The sequence below is a fragment of the Danio rerio genome, chromosome 7 (assembly GCF_052040795.2).
Source record: "Danio rerio strain M-AB ecotype USA chromosome 7, GRCz13ab, whole genome shotgun sequence".
Taxonomy (NCBI): Eukaryota; Metazoa; Chordata; class Actinopteri; order Cypriniformes; family Danionidae; genus Danio; species Danio rerio.
Genome location: NC_141027.1, coordinates 21,619,965 through 21,633,688, shown reverse-complemented (window position 1 = coordinate 21,633,688; position 13,724 = coordinate 21,619,965). Strand labels below are relative to the sequence as shown.

The window sequence follows — 13,724 nt, the reverse complement described above, 5'->3', positions numbered from 1 at the left end:
CTGTGTGCATTTACTAGCATGAATCATGTGCGTCATTTGGTCAATGCAACATTTACAAACCCAAAGTAAAAAATATAAAAATGTCAATGCATACAAAAACACACACACACACATCATTCATGCTGAAGCTCAAACAAACAACCGATCACAAAAGAAACTAATTGGCACAAAACTATAATTAGTTATGAACACGTACGCACATAAACATACACGTTATACTTGCTAATTTCGCAATCAATCAGCTGCGCTCAGCGGCGTGTCATTGAAGTGAGTGTTTGCAACTTCAACGAGCTGAATGTGCGACCGCTTTAATGTCACAGTGTGGTGTATGCGTGACAGGATGCATATAAAGCATTCTTATATGAGTCTTTGACAGTAAATGCCTGTATGCGGCTGAGTGACATATAGACTCGGGAACCGGCCGCCTAATTATTCTCCCTGCTGAGGGGTTTGTAATGCGATTGCGTTCTTCTTTGTGGGAACGAGAAGGGTAATTATTCATGCTGGTGGGGGATCTGAGGGCTGAAGTGCATGTGATTTGGAAGAAAGTTATATTTGAAAGAGAACTGAGGAGATCGGCCACTGAATTATAGGACTCGAGAGTGTGCATTGAATCATGGGTATTTTGATGTGGACGTAACCAAACGATGAGAGCCGTTTCATGAATATTGATGGCTGCGGGAGAACAGAACTGGTGGGATTTGTTTTCCACATAAAGTCATCATTCAAAAGTATTTTGGAAGTTGGAAATGGAAACAGCTCAGCTCAATGCACAATGGTGATAGATCCTGTTACAGGATCTTTTAAATCAGTGTACATGGAATATTCATTCAAAGCACCTAAAATAAATCTTCTAAAATTATGGTTAATCTACTTGTGTGTGTTTTTTAATCTATCATGAAAATAATGCTTATATAACATATAACATATAAGCATGTAGAGTATAACATGTAGAGTTCATTGTGTTTTGTAGCTCCAGATAACTGTTTTATAGGGGTGGTTCACAGTGTACTTTTAAGGCTTGGTTGTGTTTATAAAATGCAAAGCTATGTGTTTTCATGATTCATTATAGAAAATCACATACTTTTTTTTATACATTTTACCTTGATTATATACAGCTATTCAGCTAACATGAAAACGACTGTCATATTTCCTAGTTCCTTCAAAAAGCCCTCCCTCAAGAGGTTCTGATTGGTCAGCTAACATAATGTGCTATGACTCGCGAATTGGCTTCAAGTCACCAGGAAAAGCGTCACACCCCTACAAGCACACACTTTTGCGCTTTGTACTGTTGTACTGTTAACGCTAGAAACTGTGCATGTAATTGATCAATATTAACAAATAAATATACTTACAGGTTATTTTTCCCAATCCACAGCTTCGTCGGTTGGAGTTTTTTTAACCGAATCCGGCACTGAACTGTGAGAGATTCTGGAAGCTGTCCTTTGTCAAATGTTAGTTATATATATTTTTTATAATTCTCTGGAACATAATTAAAATTAAACTGTAAGCACTTTTCTCTTTGTGTCATGTCCGATGGAAGCCCAAATACAGAAACAGAATGAGCTCTGTGAAAATAGCAGCATTTGGATGGCATTTTAGCTTTCGCTGCTATAACATTACAGCGCCTCTGACCACGCCGCTTCGCTGCGCAGGGTGTATGCATGTGGTAAATGTATGTAATCGGAATTCCTTGTGATCTCACTAGCCTGGATGTATTTTTTTTTTTGTAGTCCCCAAACTTAGTTTGCTATAGGCTTTGTTAAGGTAACTCTGTAAAAGCCAATCCTTTTGCATTGAACTTTGAGTGTCTTACATTCAGAGATGTTGTTTATATTTACACAGCTACATTACACATCAACTAAAGTTTAAAATATGATATTGTAGTGGACCACCCTTTTAAGCAATATTCAATATACATCCGTAATACTGCTGTAAAAAGACTTGTCTTTGGCTATTAGGGGTTATTCATGCACTGCTGAAAGTAATTTGCTAATTGTAATAAGTTGTCTTTTCCTTTTTGATGGATGAACAGAGAAAAGAATTATGAAAACTTCTTGTACCAATTAAAAAAAAAAAAAGTATTTGACTGTTTAATGGAAGTTACTCCTGCACAAAGCATCATGAGGATTAGTAAAACAGTAGATACTACGTGATTCAATCTGAACAAGTTCTTACCATGATCTATAGCATCTCTAAAGAGCACCAGGCTCATGGGCACTACACCAGGCGTGAGGTTGTAGTCCTCCAGCTGGTTCTCCATATGAACCTTCAGAGCTTTAAAGTCCAGCAGGTCCTCATATATTTGTGACTCCCTCAGGAAATCACCTACAGAGCAAAAGACACAAATAATATGGTACGTATGATGGGCTAGGAGAGCCATGTAAAACATTTAATTAATCACCAATTTAAATAGTCTATTTAAAATTAATATAAATATTATTTCATTTTAATAATAGGCACAAACACTATCATTAAAAAGTTTGGGATCATTCATTGATTTTCCTTTGGCTTAGTCCCTAATTTATCATGGGTTGCTACAGCAGAATATACTGCCAACTATTCTGGCATATGTTTTAAGGAGCACATACCCTTCCAGCCGCAATCCAGTACTAGGAAACACCCATAAACACGCAAACACACGTACTAATACACTACCCCCCATTTAGTTCATCCAACTGGACTAGTTCAAAAACCAGAGCACCCGGCGGAATCCATGTGAACACGAGAAGAACCGACAAACTTCACACAGAAATGGCAACTGACCCAGCCAGAATTCGAACCAGTGACCTTCTTGCTTTGAGGCAACAGTACTAACCACTGAGCCACCATGCAGCCAAGTTTGAGATCGGTAACATATTTAATGCTTGTAAAGAAGTCTCTTAGCCTACCAAGACTGTATCTTTTAATATTAGTAATCAGATAATAAATAATTTAAATAATAAAAAGTATATAACTCAAGACTATTGAATTTTTTGATAAAAAATACAATAAAACGGCAATATTTTGAAATGTTAATAACCTTTTTCTAACTGAATATTTGTTTAAATGTATTTTTTATTGTTTTATTAGATTTTTTTTTTTCTTTGAAAAATCCTTTAATTTATCAAGGACACATTACTGATCAAAACATAGGAAAGACTTATTTTTTCAAATAAACTTATTTTTTACTATTAAATGTAAAATTTATTATGGGTTCAATAAAATAATCAAAGCGGAAACAATGTTGTCAACACTGATATTAATAAGAACCATTTTAAATGAGTAAGAGACAAGACAAATTAGCTATTCTAATAATGGGCTTTTATGGTTTTTCAAAAGCTTGGGCACTATTTGATAATTGTAGTATTTTTACATTTGATAGAGGAGCTGCATGGTGGCGCAGTGGGTAGCATGTTCACGTCACAGCAAGAAGGTTCAAGCTTCAAGCTGGTTCAGTGGCGTTTTTGTGTGGAGTTTGCATGTTCTCCCCGTGTTCGTGTGGGTGTCCTCTGGGTACTCCGGTTTCCCCTACAAGTCCAAAGACATGTGGTATAGGTGAATTAGGTAGGTTAAATTGGCCGTAGTGTATGTGTGTGTGATATTTTCCAGCGATGGGTTGCAGCTGGAAGGGCATCCGCTGTGTAAAACATATGCTGGATAAGTTGGCGGTTCATTCCGCTGTGGCGATCCCAAATTAATGAAGAGACTAAGCCAAAAATAAAATGAATGAATGAATATCTAACGGAAAACCAATCGAAAGAGCAACTTCGTACAAGAACTTAGGTATCTGGATTGATGATAAGCTTTAACTTAATGTACACATTGCTAATACCAAACAATGACATAACTCGTGGCTGAACCATCATAGTGCGATACATCGTTTGGGAAAAGAAAGATGTAGTGACGAGTGTTTCCCAAAACTGTAGCTGCTTTTTGGCAGATCCATCGACTGAACCACGTTAGTTATAGCGTAAAACATCCATAAAGACGCTCTAAACGGGGTGGAACAAGTTCTTAAGAGAAAAACCCCATACTTTTTGTGCAAATTATTTTGTTTTACACGCACACATTTTTAAAAATAGATAACATAACGTAAATTCCACTTATAATTAATACTTGACATATAACTTTTATCATGAGCCACGGGTGTGTTCACAATGGCAGGGAAGGGAACGCAATTGTCAAGATGAAGATCGCTAAAACTAAACTGTAACAATACTTTTAAAGCAAATTACACCTAAGAGAGATGCCTTTGATGCTTTAATTTTAAAAAATCATTTTAAGTTTAAATGTTGGAACATTCTAAATTAATAGTGCATAGGGGAAAACTGGGAATAGAACACAACCAGAAACTACGCTTCTATCTACAGCTCTGGAGGTTTAGTTCCAAACTTACAAGTTTGCAATGCAGTTTGTGAATGTTCGTTGGAATGACAGATTTGAAAAAATGCCAAATCAACGATCTATGTTTGTAGTAACTTGTAACTTGTAACTTGCGACCTTAGTTGGCTAAGGATGGTTTTCGGAAACGCACCCCTGATTAATAAATCTAATTTTACTTTTAATGCTAAAAAGAATCTTGTAGAAGCTACTTTGTTATCTGTGCTTGATTATGGTGATATATTACACATCCATGCGGCATCTTCTATTTTAAAAAGACTTGATTCTGTTTATCATGCTTCACTACATTTCAAACAAATGGAAAATTCCATACTCATCATTGCATTTTATATGGGATGACGGGCTGGACATCACTAGCTGTATGCAGAAAACAGCACTGGTTCATTTTTATCTATAAAGCTATTTTAAGTATACTTGGAGCTTATCTTTGTACTCTTTTTTTTTGTCTTGGCTTTGGGAATAACCAGCTACGCTCTTCCAAGTGTTTGCTTTTTAATATACTTTGAGTTTGTACAGAGCTGGGTAAAACTGCATTTTCTGAGCACCTTGGGCATGGAAGAATTTGCAAAAAAGACTTTCTGTGAATTTAAAAGCATTATAAAGAGAGCGGTATTGAAAGCATGTGATTGTTTTTGTTGATAGGACTAATGAAATGTTATTGTTATCAGGGATGGCCAGTATTTATGATACATGTGTTTCAAATACAAAATAGGGTTTATGAAAATGGCTTAATATTTTGCATCAAAATACTTCAGTGTCCTGTATTTTTGTAATTTCAAAATACTGTAAAATACTTTGTAGGAAGTCTACAAGATGACATTATAAAAATGCGGACTCTGGATGAAGCTTGCTCAGTTATTTGCCTAAGCTTGAGGTCAGAACAGAAAATGAATTTAGATTGAAGAAGGTGGTCAATGATGGGAGTATGGAAGGAAATAATGCACCACATCATGGTGATACCTTCACTGGCTGTTTGCATTTCCAGTAGTATAGTTAGTGAATTGGAAGTATGTCTGCCTAAAAATGTCAAAGTGGGACAATATATGAAACACTAATATTTAATAATACAGCAATTCAGTCTATACAGACTAGTCAAAAACAACTTGGGATATACGACATCATCTGTATATATAAAGAAATTATTTCAAAAATTGATAACTCCTTTTAAGTCATTTTGAGATATCATGTTTTTATGTTGTGCATTGAAGAAATTGTGCAGCACGGGGATGCAGTGGGTAGCACAATTGCCTCACAGCAAGAAGGTCGCTGGTTTGAGCCCCTGCTGGGTCAGTTGGCATTTTTGTGTGGAGTTTGCATGTTCTCCCCATGTTGGGGTGGGTTTCCTCCGGGTGCTCCGGTTTCCCCCACAAGTCTAAAAACATGGTGATTTAGGTAAGCAAATTGTTTATAGTGTACTGTATGTGTGTGAAAGGGTGTGTATGGATGTTTCCCGGTGATGGGTTGCAGCTAGAAGGGCATCCACTGCATAAAATATGCTGGATGAGATGGCGGTTCCTTCCGCTGTGGCGACCCCAGATTAATAAAGAGACTATGCCGAAAAGAAAATGAATGAATGAATGAATGAAGGAAATTACATATGAAAATGACTAAAACTTTTTTTTTTTTAGAAATCATACACATTAACTAGGCCTATTAAAGAGATGAATTCAATAAAACTAGATTTAAAAAAAATACAGTGAAAAAAATTCATTTAAAAATTGAACACTTCATATGTCACCCTTTTGAAATATAAGAATGTTAAGAGGTTGAGCAATCATTATACAGAGATTATATCCATTTTTCTGGCCACACAATGGATGGAAACATAATCAACAGTACTATCTAACTCATTAACTGCATTGAACGGGGCTTTCTGTATGAAATTTGCACAAAAAAATATACTAAATTAATAAAAAAAGAAGCAAGTAAAAAAATTTACAGATCAGGTCATGTACAGTAAGAGTAGAGGTGAACAAGGTAGCAGAGAGTCTGCTAAAACTTGCTAGCAGACTCACAGCCTGCTAACAGAGAAGCTGTTGCTATCAAATATTGTTTACTTAATAGTTTAATAGTAAAAGGATTAATCGAATAGGCCTATTCATGAAGGTCTGCAAAAAAGGTTCATGCTTGCTTATAAAAGTAATTTGTAGTATTTTTAAAATACAAAAATACAGTATTTTATTTTAATACTTTTGTGGCTGCTGTATTTTGTAGTTTATTTTGATACACCTACTGTAAAATTGAGGTATTTGGTGTTTTATTTTAAAATACATTTCAATGTATTTTTGCCCATCCCTGGTTGTTATGTGGTGTTTATGAATTTTAAAATTGTTTTACTGAATAGCTGGTAAAATAAAAAAAGAAAAAAGAAAATTGGAATACAGTAATTCTAAATTATGCAGCGATAAAACAGTATTGCCAGTAAGACAATTCTAATTCTTTAAAGTCTAAATGTTTGAAATATTTCACAATTCAGTTTTCACCAAGCCTTGATAAGCATAAGAAACTACACATTAAAAATTTTCAGGTCTTCCAAGCTGTAAAACTAATTCACGGCATTTGTTTGTATGGTGTTTACCAAACAGAGGGGGCTGTTTGTTGGGGCAGATGGTGTGGAAGGGCACATCAAAATGAGAAGCCAGTTTTTCTGACAAAACTCCCACAAACGTCTCCATGTCTGCATGATCCACCAATCGATCGGAGAAGACCCTGAAACACAAACACAAAACCCAATTCTTATCTTCTCCAAACACGTGTGTGCGCATGTGCAGGCCTGTGTTTGTCTGTACCTGAAGCACTCATGAATCCAGAGGCGTGTGATGCTCTGTTTGGTGTCGTGGAAGTCTTTGTGCGCTCGCAACAGACCCTGGAACACCTGCATTAGAGGACATATTGAACATGCACACAAAGCCTTCTTTACTGCAATTTCATTTTATGTATAAAATATTGATTTTCTGTCTGATCAAGCTCAAAAGAGATGCACAAAATGTCCTTGCAGGCTCAAGATGCTTTCAAAGGTTGTTTTGAAAAGCCGTTACTGTCTTGTATAAGCATATGCAGTCTCAAAATAAAAGTAAAAGACTGTCTTTTTTGGACAGTTTGGTGGTATTGTGGCTAACAGGATAAGCTTTATTTAATCACTCTAGAATCAAATGATCTTTTTGGTTGGCCCCTCCCCTTGAATGCAGAGGATCCAAATGGCAGTTGAGTATCAATTACAAAGGGACAACTCTGACATCTTTAGGCTTTAGCACCATGTAGAAACACTGCTATATCCAAAGCTGGTGATGGTGTTATGCTAGAAAAATGGCAAAATTATATGCCTGGGGTAAATTTCAGGTATCCTGAGAGGATCATCAACAAAATTGATTAGTTTTTCAATTTCCTAAACAGAAAACAAGAGAACTCAGCATCCAGAGGAACATCATGGATATATACATTTGTTGAAGGTAAGTCTATGCAAAAAGATTTTTATTTTCTCTGTCATTAAGCTGTAAAACAAAATTTACCTCAGGTAAGTTGGATAGACAGCACTAATGTTATAGCTAGCTTAGGATAATGTTAGCCAATTTTAAAGGGATAGTTCACTCAATCCGTTGCTCACCCTTTACTGGTTCCAAACCTGTTCACTTTCTTTTTTTTTGTTGTTGAACATTGAAAATATAAATTTTGAAGAAAGCTGTAAACATGTAAACATTGACTTATAGATCATTGATCATAATATTGGTTTTTCCTACTATGGAAGTCGATAGTTGCAGGTTTTTCGGCATTCTTCAAAATATCCTGTCAGACTCTCCTCATAAGCAGAGTAAATACTGAGCTTTTTCAGTTTTGGTTGAACTATCCCTTTAATTGCCACCAGCAAAGTAAATTAATAGTAAACTATTTGAATCGTAACCTTTGGCACTTGAACAGTGTTGATCCTGGATGTTTTCAATTCAATTTGTTTATTTGTATAGTGCATTTTACAATAATTCATTTCAAAGCAGCTTCACAAACTGTGCACATTGTTGCTATACAATCAAATTTGTATCTATCTAATATCTAAATATCTTTGTTACTAATTTGTTACTATCAAATCTAAGTTTTTATATACATACATAGTTAACCTGCAATTTTATTGCATATACAGTAGGTGATGTCTAAGTGTGCATATTTAATGTATTTGTGTATTTATTGTGTTGCTGGAAGTCCTTTTCATCAGTAATCTTAATGAAGGTAAAACAAGTTTGCATTTGTTTTCTGTAAACCCTTGGTTTCCTATTTAATCTTGACATTCACAATTTTTTAACATTTAAATGGCATATTTAATACCCACTTGAATGATTTCTTTCTACACATTTCTAAACATAATAGTTTGTTCTGTAGATTATCGTAAAGATATATAGCTTAAGAGGGCTAATAATTTTGACCTTAAAATTATTTTTAAAAAATTCAAACTTCTTTGATTCTAGCCGAAATAAAACAAATAAGACTTTCTCCAGAAGAAAAAAATCATCTATGTGTACATGTTTAAAGAAGTGAATTTGTGTATTAAGTGTGTGTGTTGTCCTGGAAGTCCTTTTCATCAGTAATCATGATGAAGGTAAAACAAGCTTGCATTTGTGATCTGTAAACCCTTGGTTTCCCAATTAATCTCGACATCCACCTTTTTTTTTTTTGTTACATTTAAATGGCATATTTAATACCCACTTGAATGATTTGGCCCTTCTGTGTACAGTTGAAGTCAAAATTATTAGCCTCCCTTAGGCTTGTAGCCAGCCTAGTGAAAAAGGTGGTTCTTTTCTATCAAAAAGTGGACCTTCTTGCAGTTATTCACCTCGTTTTCTTTGTAATTATAAGGTTTACATACTGCATTTTAGTGATATTTTAAACACTATTCTTTGCTGGATTGTTGTATGGTCATCATAACCACACATTTTGATGTACCAAAAACATTTCCTAAAGGTTTAGAATAAAGAAATATGAAAGCAATATTGTTTTTAAATACAGATTTATCACATTATATATCATTAAGAGTACATAGAAATCTGTTAAAATTTTTTATTGAAAAACTGTAGCCTATTGTCATTTATTAGGCAAATAACAAACTGGCCAGCACATTCAATTTTCCTCAGTCAGAATTTGCGATGGTTTTCGTCAGTAGACTATCCAAAAAATAACTTAAATGGGTTAACAATTTGGACCTTAAAATGGTGTTTAAAAAATTAAAAACTGCTTTTATTCTAGCCGAAATAAAACAAATAAGACTTTCTCCAGAAGTAAAAATATTATCATACATACTGTAAAAAATTTCCTTGCTCTGTTAAACATCAATCGCAAAATATTTTAAAAAGAGAACAAAATCAAAGGGGGGGTTAATAATTCTGACTTCAACTGTAAGTTTCCAAAATGTACCAAAAACATCTTAAAACAAGGTTTTCCCGCTGACAGGTGTCATGAAAAGAAAAAGTTCGCAAACTTGTTTGTCTGGGTGTAACTAAGAGGGATGGGGGTGGGGGTGTTACTGATAATATATGGAGTGATATTATCCCTAGAGTGGGTAGATCTAAACCACAATTTGCTCTTTTAAGAGCCATTCACACATGACGTTAAGTACCTTGGAGATGTCTCTGAGGTTGAAGAGATAATGTATTTTTGCAGGCGTGGGTAAGAAGCGGGAGGTGATGGCATGGTAGAGCTCCAGGGTGGCCTGAGTCAGAATCCCCCCGATGGGCTTCACCTCCTCCTCAAACTCCTGCAGCTTCTGACTGATCATGGTCCCATAGATGCGCTTTATCTGAGACTCCTGGAGAGAATAGAAGAGGAGAGGGAATTACAGGGGCGGATAAAACAGAAGATAAATACAGCAGATAAGACAAAAGATAAAAGGTGATGGGTTAGTTTGATGGATAGAAATAGAGCAAGGTAAAATACATTAATATTAAACTATTATTCGAGAAAAGAGAGAGCTTTGTTTGAGACGTTATTAACTATATCTCTGCTTCAGGTTCAAATGGATGGTGGTGGGCAAGACTTTCAGTCAATGAATTCTGTTTCTTCTTCACACACTGCTCTCACATGACTTCATAAAATTTAGAATATAGTGCACAAGATGTTTGGACTGCTTTTATGGTGCTTTTATGATATTTTGGCAGTGCTTTTATGTGCTTTTTGGAGCTTGACAGTCACAATCATCATCCTCTCATCTCTCATGCAGCTCCTTTTGTGTTTCACAGAAAAAAGAACAAACTACACGCGGGCGAGTAAATGATATTTCAAATTTGGGTGAGCTTTTCCTTTTATGATGCTTTAGCAAAACTGCATCCCTTTTATGTACTCCTTTATGTTTTATTAGATGTGTTAAAAGCTACTTTCTAAAATTAAATGTTGAATGCAATGAATTCATAATTTAACACAACCTAAATAATGGATACAGTTCTGCTTCATTTTACAATAAAACTATTTTCACAACAGAGTGAAATAAGACAGAAATATTTCATTATTGTTGCTTCCTTATGATAATTTCCTGTTGTTTTGACATCATTTGTTAGTGTCTTTAAGCTAGTGTCAAACTGTTGGGAAGACCACTAAAACAATAACCACTAGTTTAATATAAATATATATCAAAATAAACTGTAATAATAATAATAATAATAATCTGTAGCTACTATGCACGTTAATGCACAGTTTATTCTAGTGGTTCCTAGGCAAAGATATACTGAAATTTCTTCTTATTACTTTTTTTCTCTGTAACACTGCAATAAAGTTCAGCTGAATCCCCTAATACAGAGACTCGATTCTGACATTTGGAAATCATTTCTGTCTTATATTTGCTGTCAGAATGAAACTAAAGTTTGCATATATACTGTAACATTGACTTACAATGTTTTTGTGCTTTCATCACCAACAGTGATGTCACTATAATATTTGTATAGTGATATGCAATCATTCTTTTTTATCATACATTTATTTGTATACAAAAAGCCAATTAATCTTTTCTATCTTTTACACCTACACTGCAAAAAATGCTTTTCTTGCTTAGATTTTTTGTCTTGTTTCTGGTCTAAATATCTAAAATGTCTTATATCAAGAAGCATTTTTTAGACAAGCAAAACATATTGCCTTGTTTTGAGAAAGAATATGCCAATATTAAGCCAGTTTTTCCTTAAAACAAGCAAAATAATCTGCCAATGGGGTAAGCAAATTATTCTTGTTTTTTCTTTTGATGTAAGATTATTTTGCTTACCCCATTGGCAGATTATTTTGCTTGTTTTAAGGAAAAACTGACTTAATATTGGCATAATATTTCTCAAAACAAGGCAATATGTTTTGCTTGTTTAGAAAATTCTTCTTGATTTAGGAACTTTTAGATATTTGGACTAGAAACAAGTCAAAAAATCTAAGTAAGAAAAGCATTTTTGCAGTGTAATGTTTTAATACCACTAATACTTGGAATCATATGGAATCATGTCCCGTGTAAACAGAAAAGTGCATTAGTCATATTTTTTATCATATTTCTATCCAGCCATTGGAATTATTTTGGCTTGAGACTTCTGGTCTCATGAAATAATATTTGCTATGTTTCCTTCCAAAAATGCGAATTAATTTTTATGCACAAAACTGGATTGTCGCATCAAAGATGTGCGAATATAGCAGAGCTTTCATTCAACGAGTCAAAGCGAACAAAATCGTCACTTCCTGATTATCTGGCACCAAATATCAAAAATTGAAGGCGTGAGACCCGGAGCACAGACGCTTTTGATTCTGGAGGTAATTAAAAATAGAATAACACTAATACTAAAACTGTTAAGGCATTTTGGAATGACCAAAACAACATTTCAGATGTTTTACAAGGTACTCACCATGCTGGTTTGTTCATTCACACACATTTTTATCATCACATGATCTCTTTAACAACATCACAAGACCTTTTTTAAAACAAATACTAGTATTTGTTCGGTAAAAGTATTTCCATTGTAATTTATGCAAATCTTTTATTGTTAAATAAAAAGTTTATCCTACTCAGTTATGCGCAAATGTTTTTTTTATGCACATTTTCAAAATGTATGCGCATCTTGGCGTTTCCATCAATCATTTTTTTTATGTGTAAATCCAAAATGTGCATAAAAATAAGTGGGTGGAAACAGATATACTGATTTCTAGATGTTAAAAACAGCTTTATGTTGCAAACTGATCTTTTTTTATTACATTATTCTACTTTTTAATCATAGTCATTAGCTACGTTTCCTATGCTTATGCTAATTTTGCATATGCGCATATAAAAAGGTTAATGGAAATGGCAGGATGAGCATTAATTCTGAAAATGCGCATAAAAATGTATGAGCATAACTGAGTAAGATAAACTTTTTTATCAATTAAGAAACAATGCGCATAAACTATGATGGAAACAGTTTTATGGCACAAAATTTCAGTATGCGCATTAAAAAAGGTCATGTGATGTTGTTATAAGTGATCATGTGATGATAAAAATGTGTGTGAATGGACAAACTAGCAGGCTGAGCACATTGTAAAACATTGAAAATGTTGTTTTGGTCATTTTAAAATGCCTTAACAGTAACTGCGTGTCAGGTTTGCCTTCTGAGGCCCAAGTCATATATTAAATAAGAAGAAGGTTCACACAGCTTCTCCTACCACAGCAAATTCCATTTTTACTGTTGATATTTGGCACCTGATCATCAGCAAGTGACAATTTTGTTTACTTTGACTCGTTGGATGAAAACGCTGCTTTTTTCGCACGTCTTTTATGCAATAATCCAGTTTTACCCATAAAGTTAATTCGCATTTTTCAATGGAAACACAGCTTTAGACTGTTTTCTTACATTTACTATTTCTAGTTATTCTTCCCATAGGCAACTAAATCAGATGATCTAAAACAATCGCAAAAATAAGCGTACTTCCACACTTCAGAATAAGGTCAATACTTACTGTAGGGAAAGTCATGTTGATCAGGTTAAATCGGCTCTGTAGGCGTCCTGATATGTGAGTCCTCCCTCCACCAGGGGGCCCCATCGAACCCAGTAGGAAAAGGTCCTTTAAGATTACGACAAAGAGAGTGAGAAAACTAATTTTATTAGCATATGGACAATTTCACTGCATTCAAAATTGCACATTTTAATACAATAAACAAGCAAACAACAAAGCAAATTTACTCATAAGACAGCACCCGATGATCAACTACTGTATTTTTCTGTGTAAAACTGCATAAGATGGACAATTTAACATCCCATAAGGCCAAGAGTAAAGATTTGTGAAGCAACTGACACTGGCAGGTCAGATAATAATGACATGATGAATGTTAAAGTATATGTCAAGATATTGTTTGATATTACCAAGCTTAT

General features: G+C 34.5%; 1 protein-coding gene across 3 annotated transcripts in view; it reads right to left on the bottom strand.

Annotated features, from left to right (window-relative positions):
* Positions 1-13,724, bottom strand: part of dnah2 (dynein, axonemal, heavy chain 2) — a 304,998-nt gene that overhangs the window by 80,634 nt on the left and 210,640 nt on the right. For all 3 annotated transcript variants that reach the window (XR_015495540.1, XM_087260907.1, XM_087260908.1), the window contains 5 exons: positions 13,312-13,416; positions 9,983-10,171; positions 7,173-7,258; positions 6,962-7,092; positions 2,179-2,328 (listed from right to left, as the gene is read on the bottom strand). Coding sequence is in view for 2 of the 3 variants with exons in the window: in XM_087260907.1 (XP_087117033.1) it covers positions 2,179-2,328; positions 6,962-7,092; positions 7,173-7,258; positions 9,983-10,171; positions 13,312-13,416 (661 nt within the window). In the remaining variant the exon portion in view is untranslated. The remainder of the gene's footprint in view (positions 1-2,178; positions 2,329-6,961; positions 7,093-7,172; positions 7,259-9,982; positions 10,172-13,311; positions 13,417-13,724) is intronic.